This window comes from Schistocerca piceifrons, chromosome 11, assembly GCF_021461385.2.
Source record: "Schistocerca piceifrons isolate TAMUIC-IGC-003096 chromosome 11, iqSchPice1.1, whole genome shotgun sequence".
NCBI classification, from domain to species: domain Eukaryota; kingdom Metazoa; phylum Arthropoda; class Insecta; order Orthoptera; family Acrididae; genus Schistocerca; species Schistocerca piceifrons.
This window is the reverse complement of record NC_060148.1, coordinates 173752726-173767552: the sequence shown is the minus strand read 5'-3', so window position 1 is coordinate 173767552 and position 14827 is coordinate 173752726. Positions and strand designations below refer to the sequence as shown.

At 37.2% G+C, this 14827-nt stretch overlaps 1 protein-coding gene across 1 annotated transcript in view; it reads right to left on the bottom strand.

Annotated features, from left to right (window-relative positions):
- Nucleotides 1-1021: 1021 nt before the first annotated feature.
- Nucleotides 1022-14827, bottom strand: part of LOC124719878 (zinc finger protein 737-like) — a 103636-nt gene continuing 89830 nt past the window's right edge. Inside the window, exon 7 of the mRNA XM_047245059.1 lies at nucleotides 1022-2591. Within this exon, the coding sequence (XP_047101015.1) occupies nucleotides 1022-2591 (1570 nt within the window). The remainder of the gene's footprint in view (nucleotides 2592-14827) is intronic.

The window sequence follows — 14827 nt, the reverse complement described above, 5'->3', positions numbered from 1 at the left end:
TTGTAATCCATAAAAAATTAGGTAGTGAAAGCACCTAGTGTTGCCATATGGCAACATCAAATATCTTGCTAATGGCGGTAATGACTTTCGTCAAAACAACTCTGTTGTGTAATTTATGACTTTTACAGACATAATAACGCAATTTTTTAAAAAATATCACGAAAAAATTAATTCCGGAGCTAACGGGTTAAAGACATATATAGCAAGTCTCTTAAGGAAAAATACCTGAGTAAAATAATTGCCATAATCATGGGTCTCAAGTGTTGAGTTTACGAGCCTCAGTGAAGGAAGTGCCATGAATATATTTTTGCTGTCACTTTCTCAAATGCAAAGTAACGAGTACTACATAATGACTTTGTTTGGAATAATAAGCAGCAAGTCATCACATTTCCTTGGCCTTATACTGAATATTGCGTGGTAATTATAACTATTGACAGTGTTAACGACAAAAACACATTTGATTCATGTTTCTGGAGTATTTAGTAATACAATTTCTTAACATCTCAAGCTACAGATAGGGATTTTTGTTTTTCAAATTATCTGTTACCTCAATATAGTACACATTATTGCACTTTTTTCACAATTCTACCACACTTTAATGTTATTTCACAGGCATTACAATTTATTGTCCCCCTACTACGTTCATTATTTTATAGGCCTTGAGGGCACCAACCAGGAAAATCTATGTGCATAAACTAACAATTACTTGTAGTTACTTTCTGATGTGAAGTAATGCATGTGTCTTGAAAGTACCCAACTGAGTGAAACTTTTGTCACAGATGTCACATTTGTGAGGTCCCCTTCCCATGTGGACTAATGCATCTGTCTTGAGATCACCTGATCTAGCAAATGATTTGCCACAAATTTCACATTTGTGAGGTCGTTTCTAGGTGTGTATGAATGTTTGTTTCTTGAGATCGCCTGACTCTGCAAAATATTTCCCACAAATCTCACATTTGTGAGGTTTCTTTCCAGCGTGAATTAATGTTTGTCTGTTGAGATAGCTTGACGTAGCAACAGATTACCCACAAATCTCACAGTTGTGAGGTTCCTTTCCAGTGTGAATTAATAAATGCCTCTTGAGATTCCCTGACCTAGCAAAAGATTTCACACATTTGTGAGGTTTCTTTCCAGTGTGAATTAGTACATGATTCGTGAGATAACCTGATGTAGCAAAACATTTCCCACAAATCTCACATTTGTAGGGTTTCTTTGCAGTGTGAATTAATACACGAGTCTTGAGATAGCCTGATGTAGCAAAACATTTCCCACAAATCTGACATTTGTAGGGTTTCTTTCCAGTGTGAAATAATACATGAGTCTTGAGATAACCTGATGTAGTAAAACATTTTCCACAAATCTCACATTTGTGAGGCTTCTTTCCAGTGTGAATTAATACATGAGTCTTGAGACAACCTGATGTAGCAAAACATTTTGCACAAATCTCACATTTGTGAGCTTTCTTTCCAGTGTGAATTAATACATGAGTCTTGAGATAACCTTTTATAGCAAAACATTTCCCACAAATCTCACATTTGTAGGGTTTCTTTCCAGTGTGAATTAATACATGAGTCCTGAGATAACCTGATGTAGTAAAACATTTTCCACAAATCTCACATTTGTGAGGTTTCTTTCCACTGTGAATTAATACATGAGTCTTGAGACAACCTGACGTAGCAAAACATTTTGCACAAATCTCACATTTGTGAGGCTTCTTTCCAGTGTGATTTAATACATGAGTCTTGAGACAATCTGATCTAGCAAAACATTTTCCACAAATCTCACATTTGTGAGGTTTGTTTCCAGTGTGAATTAATGTGTGCTTCTTGAGACTGCCTAACAAAGTAAAAGATTTCCCACAAATCTCACATTTGTGAACTTTCATTCCAGTGTGAATTAATAAATGAGTCTTCAGATCGCCTGACCTAGCAAACCATTTGGCACAAATACCACATTTGTTGGTTCTGTTTGCAATATGTAGATCAGCCTGGGCACTGACATTAACAGCTGTAGATAAAATTCCATAAGCACTTATTGCATCATTTGTCTTGTGTGTGTTACACATGTCATTAGAGGCCTTCTTTGAAGTTTTCCACGTTTCCTTATATGAAGACTGTTCAATGTGTTCTGTAACAGAAACTTCTGGCTCACTATCCAAGAAGATACTGCTTTGATGCTCATCACTATAGTCATATTTTTCATGGTGGCAAGCAGTTAAGCCATGATAATTCTCTCTCATTCTCAAATGTGTTTTCAAACTAACCTTACTGTGAAATACCTCACCACACCACTTACAAACATACAAAGGTGGTTGCATGCCATCAATGTGCATAAACACATGCATTATGAGTCTGTATTTTGAAGGAAAGTTCTGTTGGCAGAAATCACAGCTATATAGATGTAATTCCTTTTCCCTCTTACTACAGTCATATGGGGGGGCTACTGAGTATTCCTTATCAATAATCACATTTTCTGTACCAAACTCATGTGTTGACTTCTCCTCGTCTATCACCGAATCATCCTGGACCAGCCCATGGTGACAAATTCCTTCACATGATATGCCACAGCTCCCACCAGTAGTCTGAGTCAATTTGAAGAGTGAGGACAAGAATGTTAAATGTTGATATATATACAACAAAGAAACAATATTTGAGTGTCCATAAATCCAGTACTATAGGCCACAAGTCATAAAAGTGCATAAGAAATTGCATATTTAGTAACTGTTAATGATTTAAAATTATTATATTCCTCCAGAAGGAAAGAACTGATGAGGTAAAAATGGTTTAAACCGAAATTAACCACAGGAAATTCAATAATGATGAATCTGAGTCACTGCTGATTTCATTTGAAATTTTAAATGAGACTTAAAATAATTCACTTTCATGTGTTACAATCTTTTCAAAATACAGTACTACAAGTTAACAGTTTACACCAATTTATTAAATGTATCAAAAAAATTCTTACATTCAAGGTATTTAAGATTTAATTAAGAGAAATAATTTTTAAATGTTCTTCTCCCATTATCTTTTTTTGTTTCGCAAACACTTTCACCTTTGGAAATGATAAATTTATTTCACCTAATTAACAGATTGTTTTTGTTTGATTCCCAATGAGTAAAGAACTAGTGCAAGCTTCAACATTTTGTTAGGTATCTAGAATGGATGTTAATCAGGTGAATAATGACGGTTCATGAACAAGAATCAATGTCACATCAATCAAGGGAAAAATCTGCATACTGATGAATGAATGTAAATGACACACTTGCAGGTGGTTTTAATCTAAGACTGTGTTTTTGGCACTGCAACTTGTATGAAGCCTTGCACAAATGGAAATACTGTCTGAAAAGATGTAAATAGTTGTAAATTTTCCAGTATATTTGCACTGAGCCTTTTTGAAAATTTTTACATCTTCCTAACATCTGGTCATCTGGCATTGCAGAACACCATTGACTGAAGGGCACACATATAAATGGCCACTTCATCACCCATTAGACACCGCTAGCTGACACCACATATTGTGTGGCAGTGGTAACAGCTGATGCATGAGCTACCCCTGTAGTATCTGGGTCCCATTATTCCACCTGCAGTTAAACCCTTTCCCACAGAACAGAACTGTGATGCCTTTCAGGTCCCCAGTATGTGCATCATGTTTGACATGAAAGAGTATGAACTACTGATGGCATGCATACCCAGTGCTATCTTTTGCTCTGCGACTTTTGACTGTTTTGCGTTTTCTTGGGGATATAGTTTTGCGTGGCATGGTATCTGGTAAATTTCGAGTGTTTTTAAACTCTTAATTAGGATCACACGATTTTTTTAACGTAACTGGTATCATGGTGTGTGCCAGATTCTAGAAGTTGACAACTGTATCATTAGATATTGTAGCTTTTTTAAACTCAATTAGGTACAACATGCATTTTCATACATATGGAAGTTAAGTAACTGAACGTTAATAATTAAGAAAGAAATAAAAAAATATGCAAGTAAGGTTTCAGACAAATAGCTTTCTTTTTCTCAAAGTACTAGATATAAAACTTACAATTAAAATTTTATGCTATGCCAGTGAACCATAAACAAACCAGGATAAGAAAGAGAATTTGCTGAAAAATTCAACAATAAGTAAAGTTTGATGTTAATTATCAATTGTTTTAGAGACCTCCATGTAACCATTGTATAGGTACTGGGTACTTGTGTCATATCCTTAATATTTACTGCACAACATTTTTTGTGGCATGCACATTCATAAACTGTTCATGCAGTGATAATGGAAGTGCACATGTATTTTATCAACACACATACTACAGCCTGGACAGTAACAGTGCTGATGGCTCACACCACTGATGGTTAGAAATTTTGGCACTAAAGCTGTTACCTCTACTTTATTCCTTCCGTTGTTCTCTTGATTCTCAAACCAAAGAGCTGTCATCATGAACAAAAACCGTTTCTTACATTATATATATATATATATATATATATATATATATATATATATATATATATATATACCGGTACTCTCTATCCAACAACTAGTTGGGTCAGGGGATTAATGGGACTTCACCACCTTTACTCGGTCTTTCGGCTGAGGCTGGTTGTGCTGGTTGTGACATGACAATGCATATATAGGCTAGTATTGTGATGGGGTCACAACTCCCAAAGACGCCCCCCCCCCCCCCCCGCCAGATTTTATACACCCCAACTGTTTGCGTCCAGTGTAATTCATGAGAAAGTGCGAATGTCTGCAAATGTTTGCGAGCTGTGTAACTGAGGTGAAACGTGGGGACCAGCCCGGTATTCACCTATTAGGATGAGGAAAACCGCCTAAAAACCCCTTCCAGGCTGGCTGGCACACCGGCCCTTCATCGTTAATCCTCTGTGCGGATTCGATCCAGGTTTGCTGTAGCTACCCGAATCCAGGAAGCAGCATATTAGTGCTCTTCGCTACCCTTGTGGGTCGTTTGATACATTGCCATGAAAATATAACATCTGCTTCCATCTACTAAGGAAATATTGTCAATGCATTTGATGTCAGGGTTGGAGACTGCTGTTAATACAAGCAAGCCTATAAAAAGCTTTTATCTCAGAAACATCAACATCATGCAAAGAAGGTATGTTCTTTTGAACATTTTTATATTATCAAGATTGTTCCAACACTGTTGAAACCCATCTAAAATTCCTCAAGGGAAAAGTACACCTGATTTGTTGTTCAGTGTCTCGATTTCTACCCATCACATTACCACTGAGTACCAGGGCAGGAATCTGCAAAGCAATGTTATATTGTCTAGCACAAACATTGCTTTGGTTGTGCATTTCTCCATTTGAAAGCGTTTCCCCTCCCACCACCACCACCACTGCCACCACCAAGGCCCTGTTGTGAATTTGTATCACCAAGTTTACAGTCTATTTTTTTAACACAGTCCATTGTAGCCAATGTCACGAATGATGATGATGATAATGTTGATGATGATAATGATGATGACAACACAAACACCCAGTTACCAGGCAGAGAAAGTCCCCAACCTGGCCACGAATCGAACCCGGGACCCCATGATCCAGAAGCAGCAATGCTAGCTACTAGACCATGATCTGCAGACAGAACTCATGGAGAATAACAAGTCCATTCAGGCAGGTTTTAATGATTAGAGATATGTGGCACACACTGCATATTGTAAAAGACACTAACACAAGACACATAACTATTACACTGTAATAACAACAATACACACAAGCTGTTGATAAAAACCTCTGCTGAGTAGCAATCATAGAATGATTGTGGTATCTCTGCAAGACGTCATAGCAACTTTATTATGAATTTATTGAGGGGGAAACTGTCTGATGTTTGGGTGCTGCAGCGTGCGCTCTATACTTTGTAGGATGCTGTAACATTGTAATGAAATAAAAGAGGAGAAACGATCAGAGCGATGATAATGGTCGTTCTGGTACATTTATTAGGATATGATCAGAAGTTATGTGTTCAAAATGGTCCACTGACTCTGCAACATGTTGTATCCATGACATGACATGGTTAACAGTTGCCTATAGCATATTCAGTGTAATCAGATTGAGTGTCATCATATGATATCTTTCTGATCAGGAATATCTGGATACATCCCCAATAAATCTTTCAAATATCCCACCATGCACATGTCGCATGAACTTAGGTCGGGGGATCACTAAGGCCACATGTCTTTAAACTGCCTAGATATAATGTGGGTGATACCAAAGATTTCATGAAACCAATAGTTCACTCGACAACTGCCATATCATGCCACCCCATCTCACATCAAAATAATGGTGCAGACACTTGTGGTCTTGAAATGCTTGAATCACGTTACATAACAAGGTCCTTATAAAGTTCAGATGTCTCTGTACACCTAAGAGGTGCTTGACCTGTCACCTACAAGGAACAGCGACTCAGAATGAAGGGGCTTGTGAAATCACACCACACTGTCACATAAGCTGAGTGCAGTGGATGTTCCTGCCCAAGATTTGGGAGGACAACCCCATATGTGACAGTTCTGTGCATTCATGGCCCCATGCAGAGTAAAATATGCCTTGTACTTCCAAAGAATATTCCCCAGCCCAAAATTACTCTTTTCCAGGCATGCCAAAAATAAAGAAAAAGTCACAGCATTGTGGCCTATCCTGGAGCTTCTTTAGCAGCAAATTCTGAGCCTTATAGAGATATTAGTGTGAAATGTGCCACAAAATCTTTTGAACTGTTGACTGGAGGAGACACAGTAAGAGGCAGTGTGTGAGAGTGTGAGTGTGAGAGAGAGAGAGAGAGAGAGAGAGAGAGAGAGAGAGAGAGAGAGAGAGAGATCCTGTGACAACTCTAACACTTAATGCAGAATTTGAGGTATCTGCTGCATGGTCAGCTAAAAGCAACTTGAATGAGCGCTATGGGAATCTGCTGCACCACTAAATTCACCTATTTCTTCAAATTTCTTGATTGTATTCTTCACCATACTTATTGACATGGAGCTCTTCCCAGCCATTTATATCAATGATATTCTTGCAATGCAGTGCTGCTGTTCTGATAAAACAACTGTACCACCCATGCAAGGCGTCTCTTCTCAATAGGCATTTCATTTCATATGGAAACCTTAAACCTTTTTAACTGGGTGTATGTCCAGAAAAGAAATATTCTTAGATTTCCCAGTTAGAAACGTGCTTTCCAGGATGAAAAACGTTTTAGTGGGTGGAAGTACATTTTTCCATCTTGAAAGATATCGTTACCCTAGGAGCTGTAAACCTCATCAATCCCTTGAATGGTTATGGGTTTATAAGATTGTATAGAAGTTTCTGGTAGTTTAGGAATCTGAACCTAGCAAAAATCAAAGCATTTATGAAGGAACTTTGATGTGTGGCAACATGTCCACTACATATTTTCGTATGACGAAAGTATGAACACGAATTCCAACAATTACATCACAGTAGCTTCTAAAGCACTGAAAGATTATGACGTGCTTTTGTGGGCCAAGCATAGCTTGTGTCACATGATCTCGCCAGCCGATGACAGCAGATATTCAGAGCATAGGAAATGTGATGTCAGCCAATAACAAAATGAATGTTAAGCTGTGCAAACACACAAGCGGAAGAAGTTAATTGTTTAAATTACTGTACATCAGTACAACTACAAGGAAAGTTAAGTTTTCATATATAATACTGACATTCTAACAGCTTTTGCTGTTTTTCTGAGGGCACCAGTTTCAATTTTAGCAGCTTTATATTTCTGACAAGTACGATTATAAATTTCACTGATGTGCACCAGACACTTCGTGGGTTACGTGGTTGGATATGTGTTCTGTAGAGCACTTCGACTTCTCCCATAGTAAAGCCAGTTACATGTGAAATCACTCAAGAACTTCGCTCTTGTTTTTGAAAGGCAACTATATTTTTTGCCAGCATTATTGCATAATCTGTCAATGAGGAAAGTATAATAATTATGAAAGACTAAACTCGAAACTTCGTCATTTTTTGTATTACCTTTTCAACATACAGCAAATGCAAGTGTGCCACCAAAATTTAAAAATATAAGGCATAAATGACTTGTCCTCTGGGCCCAAAATTTTTTCACATTTGCTGGTGGTCAGCGTTAAGTCTTGAATGTGAATATAATGCTCCATGATTTAAGAAAATCATCACACATTCTGACATGCATGATCATCTTCCATAAAAGGAAATTTACTTTGAAAGTAATGCTTCTGAAACCAACATTCGAGATATTTCACCACGTCCTGTTAGAAATGTAACCAGTTGTGACTTCACTCATCAAAATCTGCCCAGGAATGAGATATATTGAAAGAAGTTCATTGTTAGAAAATATTGTAGAATCTGTAACAGCGCTGTCGGCAGATGCCTGTGTGTGCACTTATTCTGTTTATGTGAATGGCTCATTTTCTTTGCAACGAAAGATTTATTTTGGTGATATTCCCTCTTTTGCGTTTTATTGCTGCAGTATTTTTCTGCAGTGGCGAGCTAAACTAATTTTTTTTATTAGTGTATCAGTTCCTAGCAATCAAAATTACAAAAATTTAACTGAAAAACAAAATTAAAAAATTCCTACAATTCTGAAAAATCCCTCATCCGGATCTGAACAGATCTCAGTCCTTTTGTGTGGCTATATTAAAGACAAGGTGTACAACAGTAATCCCAAACCACTGATGAGCTGAAAAGCGACATTCAGGTGGTCATCGACGACAATGACGTTCTGACACGTCAGTGAGTATAGCAGAATTTTGCTATTTGGCTGAGCTACATCATCGCCAATGATGGCAGGCATATCGAACATGTCATAACCTAAATCCCAATATCTGTGGTGAAGTTTACATGTTGAATAAAGTGTGTGACCGCTGTAGTTTGTAACTTATTTACGATTTTTTCATATACTTCAATAATTATCACCTTGTATGCTTGCTAAGTAACAGACTGGGTACTGGGCTACATATCCCTCACTGCTACCTGTGTTTTGACTAAGTAATTCAATTACATATGTTTGTGTGGCTTTCTGCCCAAGTTGAAAGTGAGGTTACTACTTCCTTTGCCATAATGCATAGGAAGTTGAAATCACTGTTAATGTTCGTCATCTTTAACACACAGTATCACTCCTTCACTCTCTCATTCTTTCATGGAAACAATTGTGGTCAAGAGAAAATTTAAGGGACCACTGATTGAAGCTTTCCACTTTTGATGAGGTTTGTCTACTGGAGAGTGTATATCATCCATGTACACACACTTTAGAACCATTTACTCTAAATGTCTGATTAAATATATTTACTTTGTGATTGATCAAAATGTTTGCAGATAATCACTTTATCGGTTAGTAGTATTAACTGCTCAGGATGTTACACATTGTTTCAATGAATTAAAAATTGTAGTTTAAGAATAAAACAATGAAATGGCTTTTCATCCAAATTTCCAAATCGGCAGGTTAATGTGTAATATCATATCCTACTGATTTCTGTACTCTGTCTTCAAAAAGTATATGCCTGTCTGGTACCCATGTAGGTGCATTTCTTATATACCTGCTGTCAAATAGGACAAGTTACACAGCATAGAGGTCTAGTGAATCCCTTTTAGATATTGCTCAGAAGACTGAAACTTTCATGATCTACAGATGGCAAGTGCTGACTATCTACTTGATAGTCCTCTGAACACAACTAATAAGACCATTACAAATTTAATTTATCACGCACTGCTCAAATGTAACATTGACACACAGGTGGTCAGTGCATTCTGGCAATCATAGTGTACATAATAGAGTGATACCTTTTGAACCCAGGCAGAAAGTCAATCAGTACTTTCTTGGATTCTTTGACACAGGTAAACCACATGCTGACCAAACTTTCAACATGATTTTGTTTACAGCTGGTAACACACAAATTACGATAACTATAGAGTTATGTACAGTCCTTGCCTGGTTTGATGATATTACACTACATTAATACATGTTCCACAGATCCCAAATATGTCACTTTGCAATGTGGAACTTGTAAGTTTAACATTAGCTATCTTTACACAATATATATATTTTTTAAATTACTATTTCATATTTAAAAATTTATGTACTGAGTAGACGATGTCCTCATTCATAAATACTTTTGATTTGTTTTTAGAAGCTGGTTGGCTATCTGTCTGACTGTTAATTCTACCTGATAGACAAACAAAGATTTTTCTGGCTGCACAGTTCATCTCTTTCTGTGCCAAAGTCAGATTTAGCCACTGCTCTTTGCTATTATCTTTGAACTGTGATTCTTGTATTGTGAAGGTACTGCGAACCTCCCTAGTCCCTTAAATAAGTGTCTGCAAGGTGATCTTCAGTGCTTCCCGACTATTATTCTGATTACAGGCTTTTGTGCAATGAATACTTTTCTCTAAATTATGTGACCCTAAAACTTCAAGCTATATGAAAGCAGTGAATGGAAATATTCATTTTAAGTTAATTTATTGATATGTTTGTCACCAAAATTTGCAATAACCCTAATTGCGTAAGATGCTGAACTGACATGTTTCATAAGGTCATGATGTGCGTCTTCAAATTAATTTTTTATCTATGCACACACCCAGAAATTTCAAATATTCTGCTTAGCAACAGATTCCTGTTCAAAATCTATACTTATCAATGGTATTCTGCCATTTACTGCACAGAACAGTGTACACTGTGTTTTTTCAAAACCATCTGCAGACAACCACTTAATTTCCTGAAAGACATAATTCACAGTTTCCTCAGCTAACTCATATTTCTTTGGTGTGATTACTGCATCATCAGAAAAAGAACTAGCTTTGCATCTTCATGAATGTGGAGAGTCAGGTCATGAACATATATTAAGAAAAATATGAGAAACAAACGTGAACACTGTGGGACACCATTCTTCATACCTCCTCAGTTAGAGGATGTAGTGTTATCAAAGTAACATTACCATTTCCGCTCGTTTACATGACCGCGACGCAGCCAAGCCTGGATCGACACTAATAGACCAAAAGATTTACTGACTTTAAAAGAAAAGCAATACTACACAATAACAAAAATGATTCAGAAATGAAAGGAGAATGGTAGTGTTCCACCCTGCCTCAATGCTGTGTTGGATCCATCAGCATGATCGTAGGTTCTGGAGATAAACTGATACAAAATTATTAACATTAAAGTAAGGAGGAGATGGAGATACTTATGGATAATTTGGCTATATAAGCATACGTTTTTAATGCTACATACGTTTTAATATTAAGTTACAATGGCTGGTGCATATTAACAAAAGCTTTGTACATAACAGGCAATACTTCATATTCATGTCCTCTCGATGGACCCTGTTCGTAATTAATTACATAAAACTACATGTTTTCTGATTGAAAAGACAATTAGGACATTTAAAGAGTATTTTACACAAATTTTAAAATTTTTGCAGAACACAGCAAGTCTGCCTTTCATGGAATAGAAACAGTAAAAGGTGAATCGCTCAAGGCTTCATTTGTCTTCAAATAACAGAATTCTTTTTTTATATCATTAATCGATACGTGTACTTAGAGATTTACGACCGCTGGGTGAGAGTGGCAAAGATAAAGAATAATAGACTCTGCCACTGCTATGTGACGATTGATTTCTTTTACATTACAATTGTTTGATAACTTCAGGCCATCAGGCGTTTACCATTGAGCGTATACTAATGTTTGTAGGCCGAAAATTACTAATATTACAAGGACTGCTAACTTTAGCTCACTATCTCTACTGTTAACTTCAACCTTCTGCATTCTTCCACTTAAATATGATTAAAACCGTTTGTGCATATCCTGCTCACAACAGGCTTTTAGTACTCCGTTGGAAGTGCCATCAGTTCCATGCATGCTTTTACATTGAGTGAATTTATTATTTTCCTAATTTCAGTTCGAGAGGTGGTTTGAATTTCAATTTTATCAAATTGCATAGGTATTCCTTCTTCCACGTACAACCTTGTATTTCCTAATGAACAGCTGTATCCTAATTTCTCTACAACATTTAATAAAATGATTATTAAAATTACTTCTGATTTTTGTTAAACTTTTCATTGAGTCTGATAGGAATAAAATCTTTGTGGTTTCCACTGTTGTTTCCTTTCTAGCAATATCCCAAATTGTTTTAATTTTATCATCAGAGGTGCTCATCCAAGACATGGTGCACACACTTCTTGGTTTTTCAATAACTTTTCCTAATACAGTGCAACAGTTTTTGTAATATTTGGCTCTTACTCGATAATTACTCCTGGCTGTAAAATAAATTTCGATTTTCTGTATACAACATATTATTATCTCTTTAATAAGTCACAGCTTTTTAGATTGTTTCTTACAATTACGATTTGTTGTTTCCTTTGGGAAATTATTTTCACATTAAATTTGAAATTAGCATCGGCTTCCCTGTAGATCTCGTCCCATTCTGTTTCTAGCTTTACAATTGTTAAATTGAATGCACTATTTTGGAGGACTATTTTGCATTACTTGTATGGAACTATGTTATATAGTATACCTAGATGTGCATCATGATCATAAGGATCATTCTCAAAAGGGGTAAGTATTTATTTGATTAAATTTACATTCAGTCTATAAAGTATCTTTCTTAGTGCTGCTTTCCTGTACTACCTATGCAGCAAAATCTAAAACTGATGTCAAATTGAAAGAACCAAGAAATACTCCAAGGTAGTTCTATCGGATTTCTTCAGAATATCTACATCAGAAACCCCGGAAACTATAATTTGCTTGTCTGACTGGCAGATGGCACAATAAAGATTCAAAGTATTTCAGAAATCGTTGGAAATATCTGACTGGGGACCTATACACAGCTAGAACTATAAAGGTTCCTTTTAGTTTAAGCTCACAGGCACAGGCACATGCATCTGCATGTTGCTCTAAGCAATATGTTTTTTAGTTTCTGAATTTTTCATACTGTCTTTAATTTTAACGTACGAAGTCCCCTCTACTTGCCCACTCCCATCCCTCTTGCCCCTCTGCTCAACTCCCTTTCTCCTCTGCTTTTCTTTCCCCTCCTCTTCCCCTCAACGGTACCTCATTCAACTTCTCTGCACTAAGAGGCAATCTCACAATCTTGTGCTTCATTTCTGGTGCTAAGCTGTGAAGTTCATATCGATTATAAATATGGCAATCACACCTAATCACCTCCAATATCGCCACCTTGGTATATCAGCATTAAATAGAGTTTCTCTTCCCTTCCAGCTAACGTGGAATTTCCTCCTCCTTTGTTCTTGAACTAGAAAATTTCCCCTTTGATTCTGTAAATTTAACTGGCATTGTCGACCATCAGAGCGTCCTCATTGAATAGTCTCAATAAAGGTAAACACAAGGATTGAAATACATCACTGTTGAGTTCTTCGTGATAATCATCGATTTTTGGGCATGTTCAGATCATTCTGCATGACAGACAGTAAGTGTGTTTCCTCTGCCATACAGTACTTTCAAACCACCACTGCTTTTTGAAGCTTGTCACATTTTGTTTATTGCACTATTTTGTTTGAGCCACATCTGATCAAAATAAATAATATGGAACGATTATTTCTTTTCCTGATGCTGTGAATTTATCTCAGAAGTAGCAACATTTAATACAGTATCGGATCCTCCATCAGAAACCATCTTTCATCTTTGCATTTGCTGAATGTGTATGCCAAAGGTTTCAGAACTCTTCCTCTCAATAATTAGTCCCTGTGAAAGTTATCTTACAATTTAAAACATCACCTTCATTTTGTCTTGTAGGTTCATCGCCATGGTCATGAAATTTCAATATAATACAATGAAGAACATCTTTCTAGATATCTTCCAAATCCGTTTCCGGACACAGGTTTCCATACACTGCACTTATGTAAATATTCTCAGTAAAGTTCATGGTAAAACACCAGATACTTATGTTGTTGAAGTCTGCAGAACTGATAAGATTCAGTCTCTTTTTGCTTTGTCTTTAAGGTCATGAAGAAATTCGTTTACCTTATGTAAAATACTCTTTGCTGGCTCTGTGCGTTTCGGAATCAAGTCATCTTAACTCAGAAATAAAAATGGCAATATTAATAAATGGAAATCACTGCTCTCTTAGCAAACATATGCTACTGTCCAGTGAGCACAAGTAAATGATGGACAGTGAGTGTCAAAAAGTCTGCAAAGCCATGGCAACAGCAGCATTAATTAAGCACAGCATTACCGTATGACCTGGTCTGTCTGTTACCCATTGCTCATTATGCTATTTCGAAGGTACCTGTGGTGGAAATGACACTGTGGCAGAAGTATGAGCTTAGAGACATGGACCAAGCAAAACAGGCCCTAGATTGCTTGTTGGCATTCAAAATATGGAGGGGAGATGAAAGCTGTGAAAACTGGCATAACCCTCTCAACCACCATTTGCTGCTCCTTGATGTAGAAAAGCAGAAACTTTATGCAAGGAAGCAATCTTGTTTCCTTTCACAACTGACATGTGACAAGTTATTTCCAAGCCCTGTGCACATCTTAGTGAAGTGAGAGATGATGTAGGACCATTGTGCAAGGATTTAACAAGGCAGGATACAGATGTGATAATGGGTGGAACAGGAACCAGTATTGACATGAATCAGGTCTAAAGTATTGAGTATGACCTGCTACAAACACGAACTGCAACAAATCTTACAAATGCAGGCTTGGTGCCTGCTTTCATGGGGTTACATTTGCCCAAATTGAATAGCATTATCGGGAAGGAGACGGGCGCGTGTCGGGGGGGGGGGGGGGCCGAGGGGGAGACAGGCGCGTGTGGGGGGAGCCGAGGGTACGAGACGGGCGCGTGTGGGGGGGGGGCCGAGGGGGAGACGTGCGCGTGGGGGGGGCCGAGG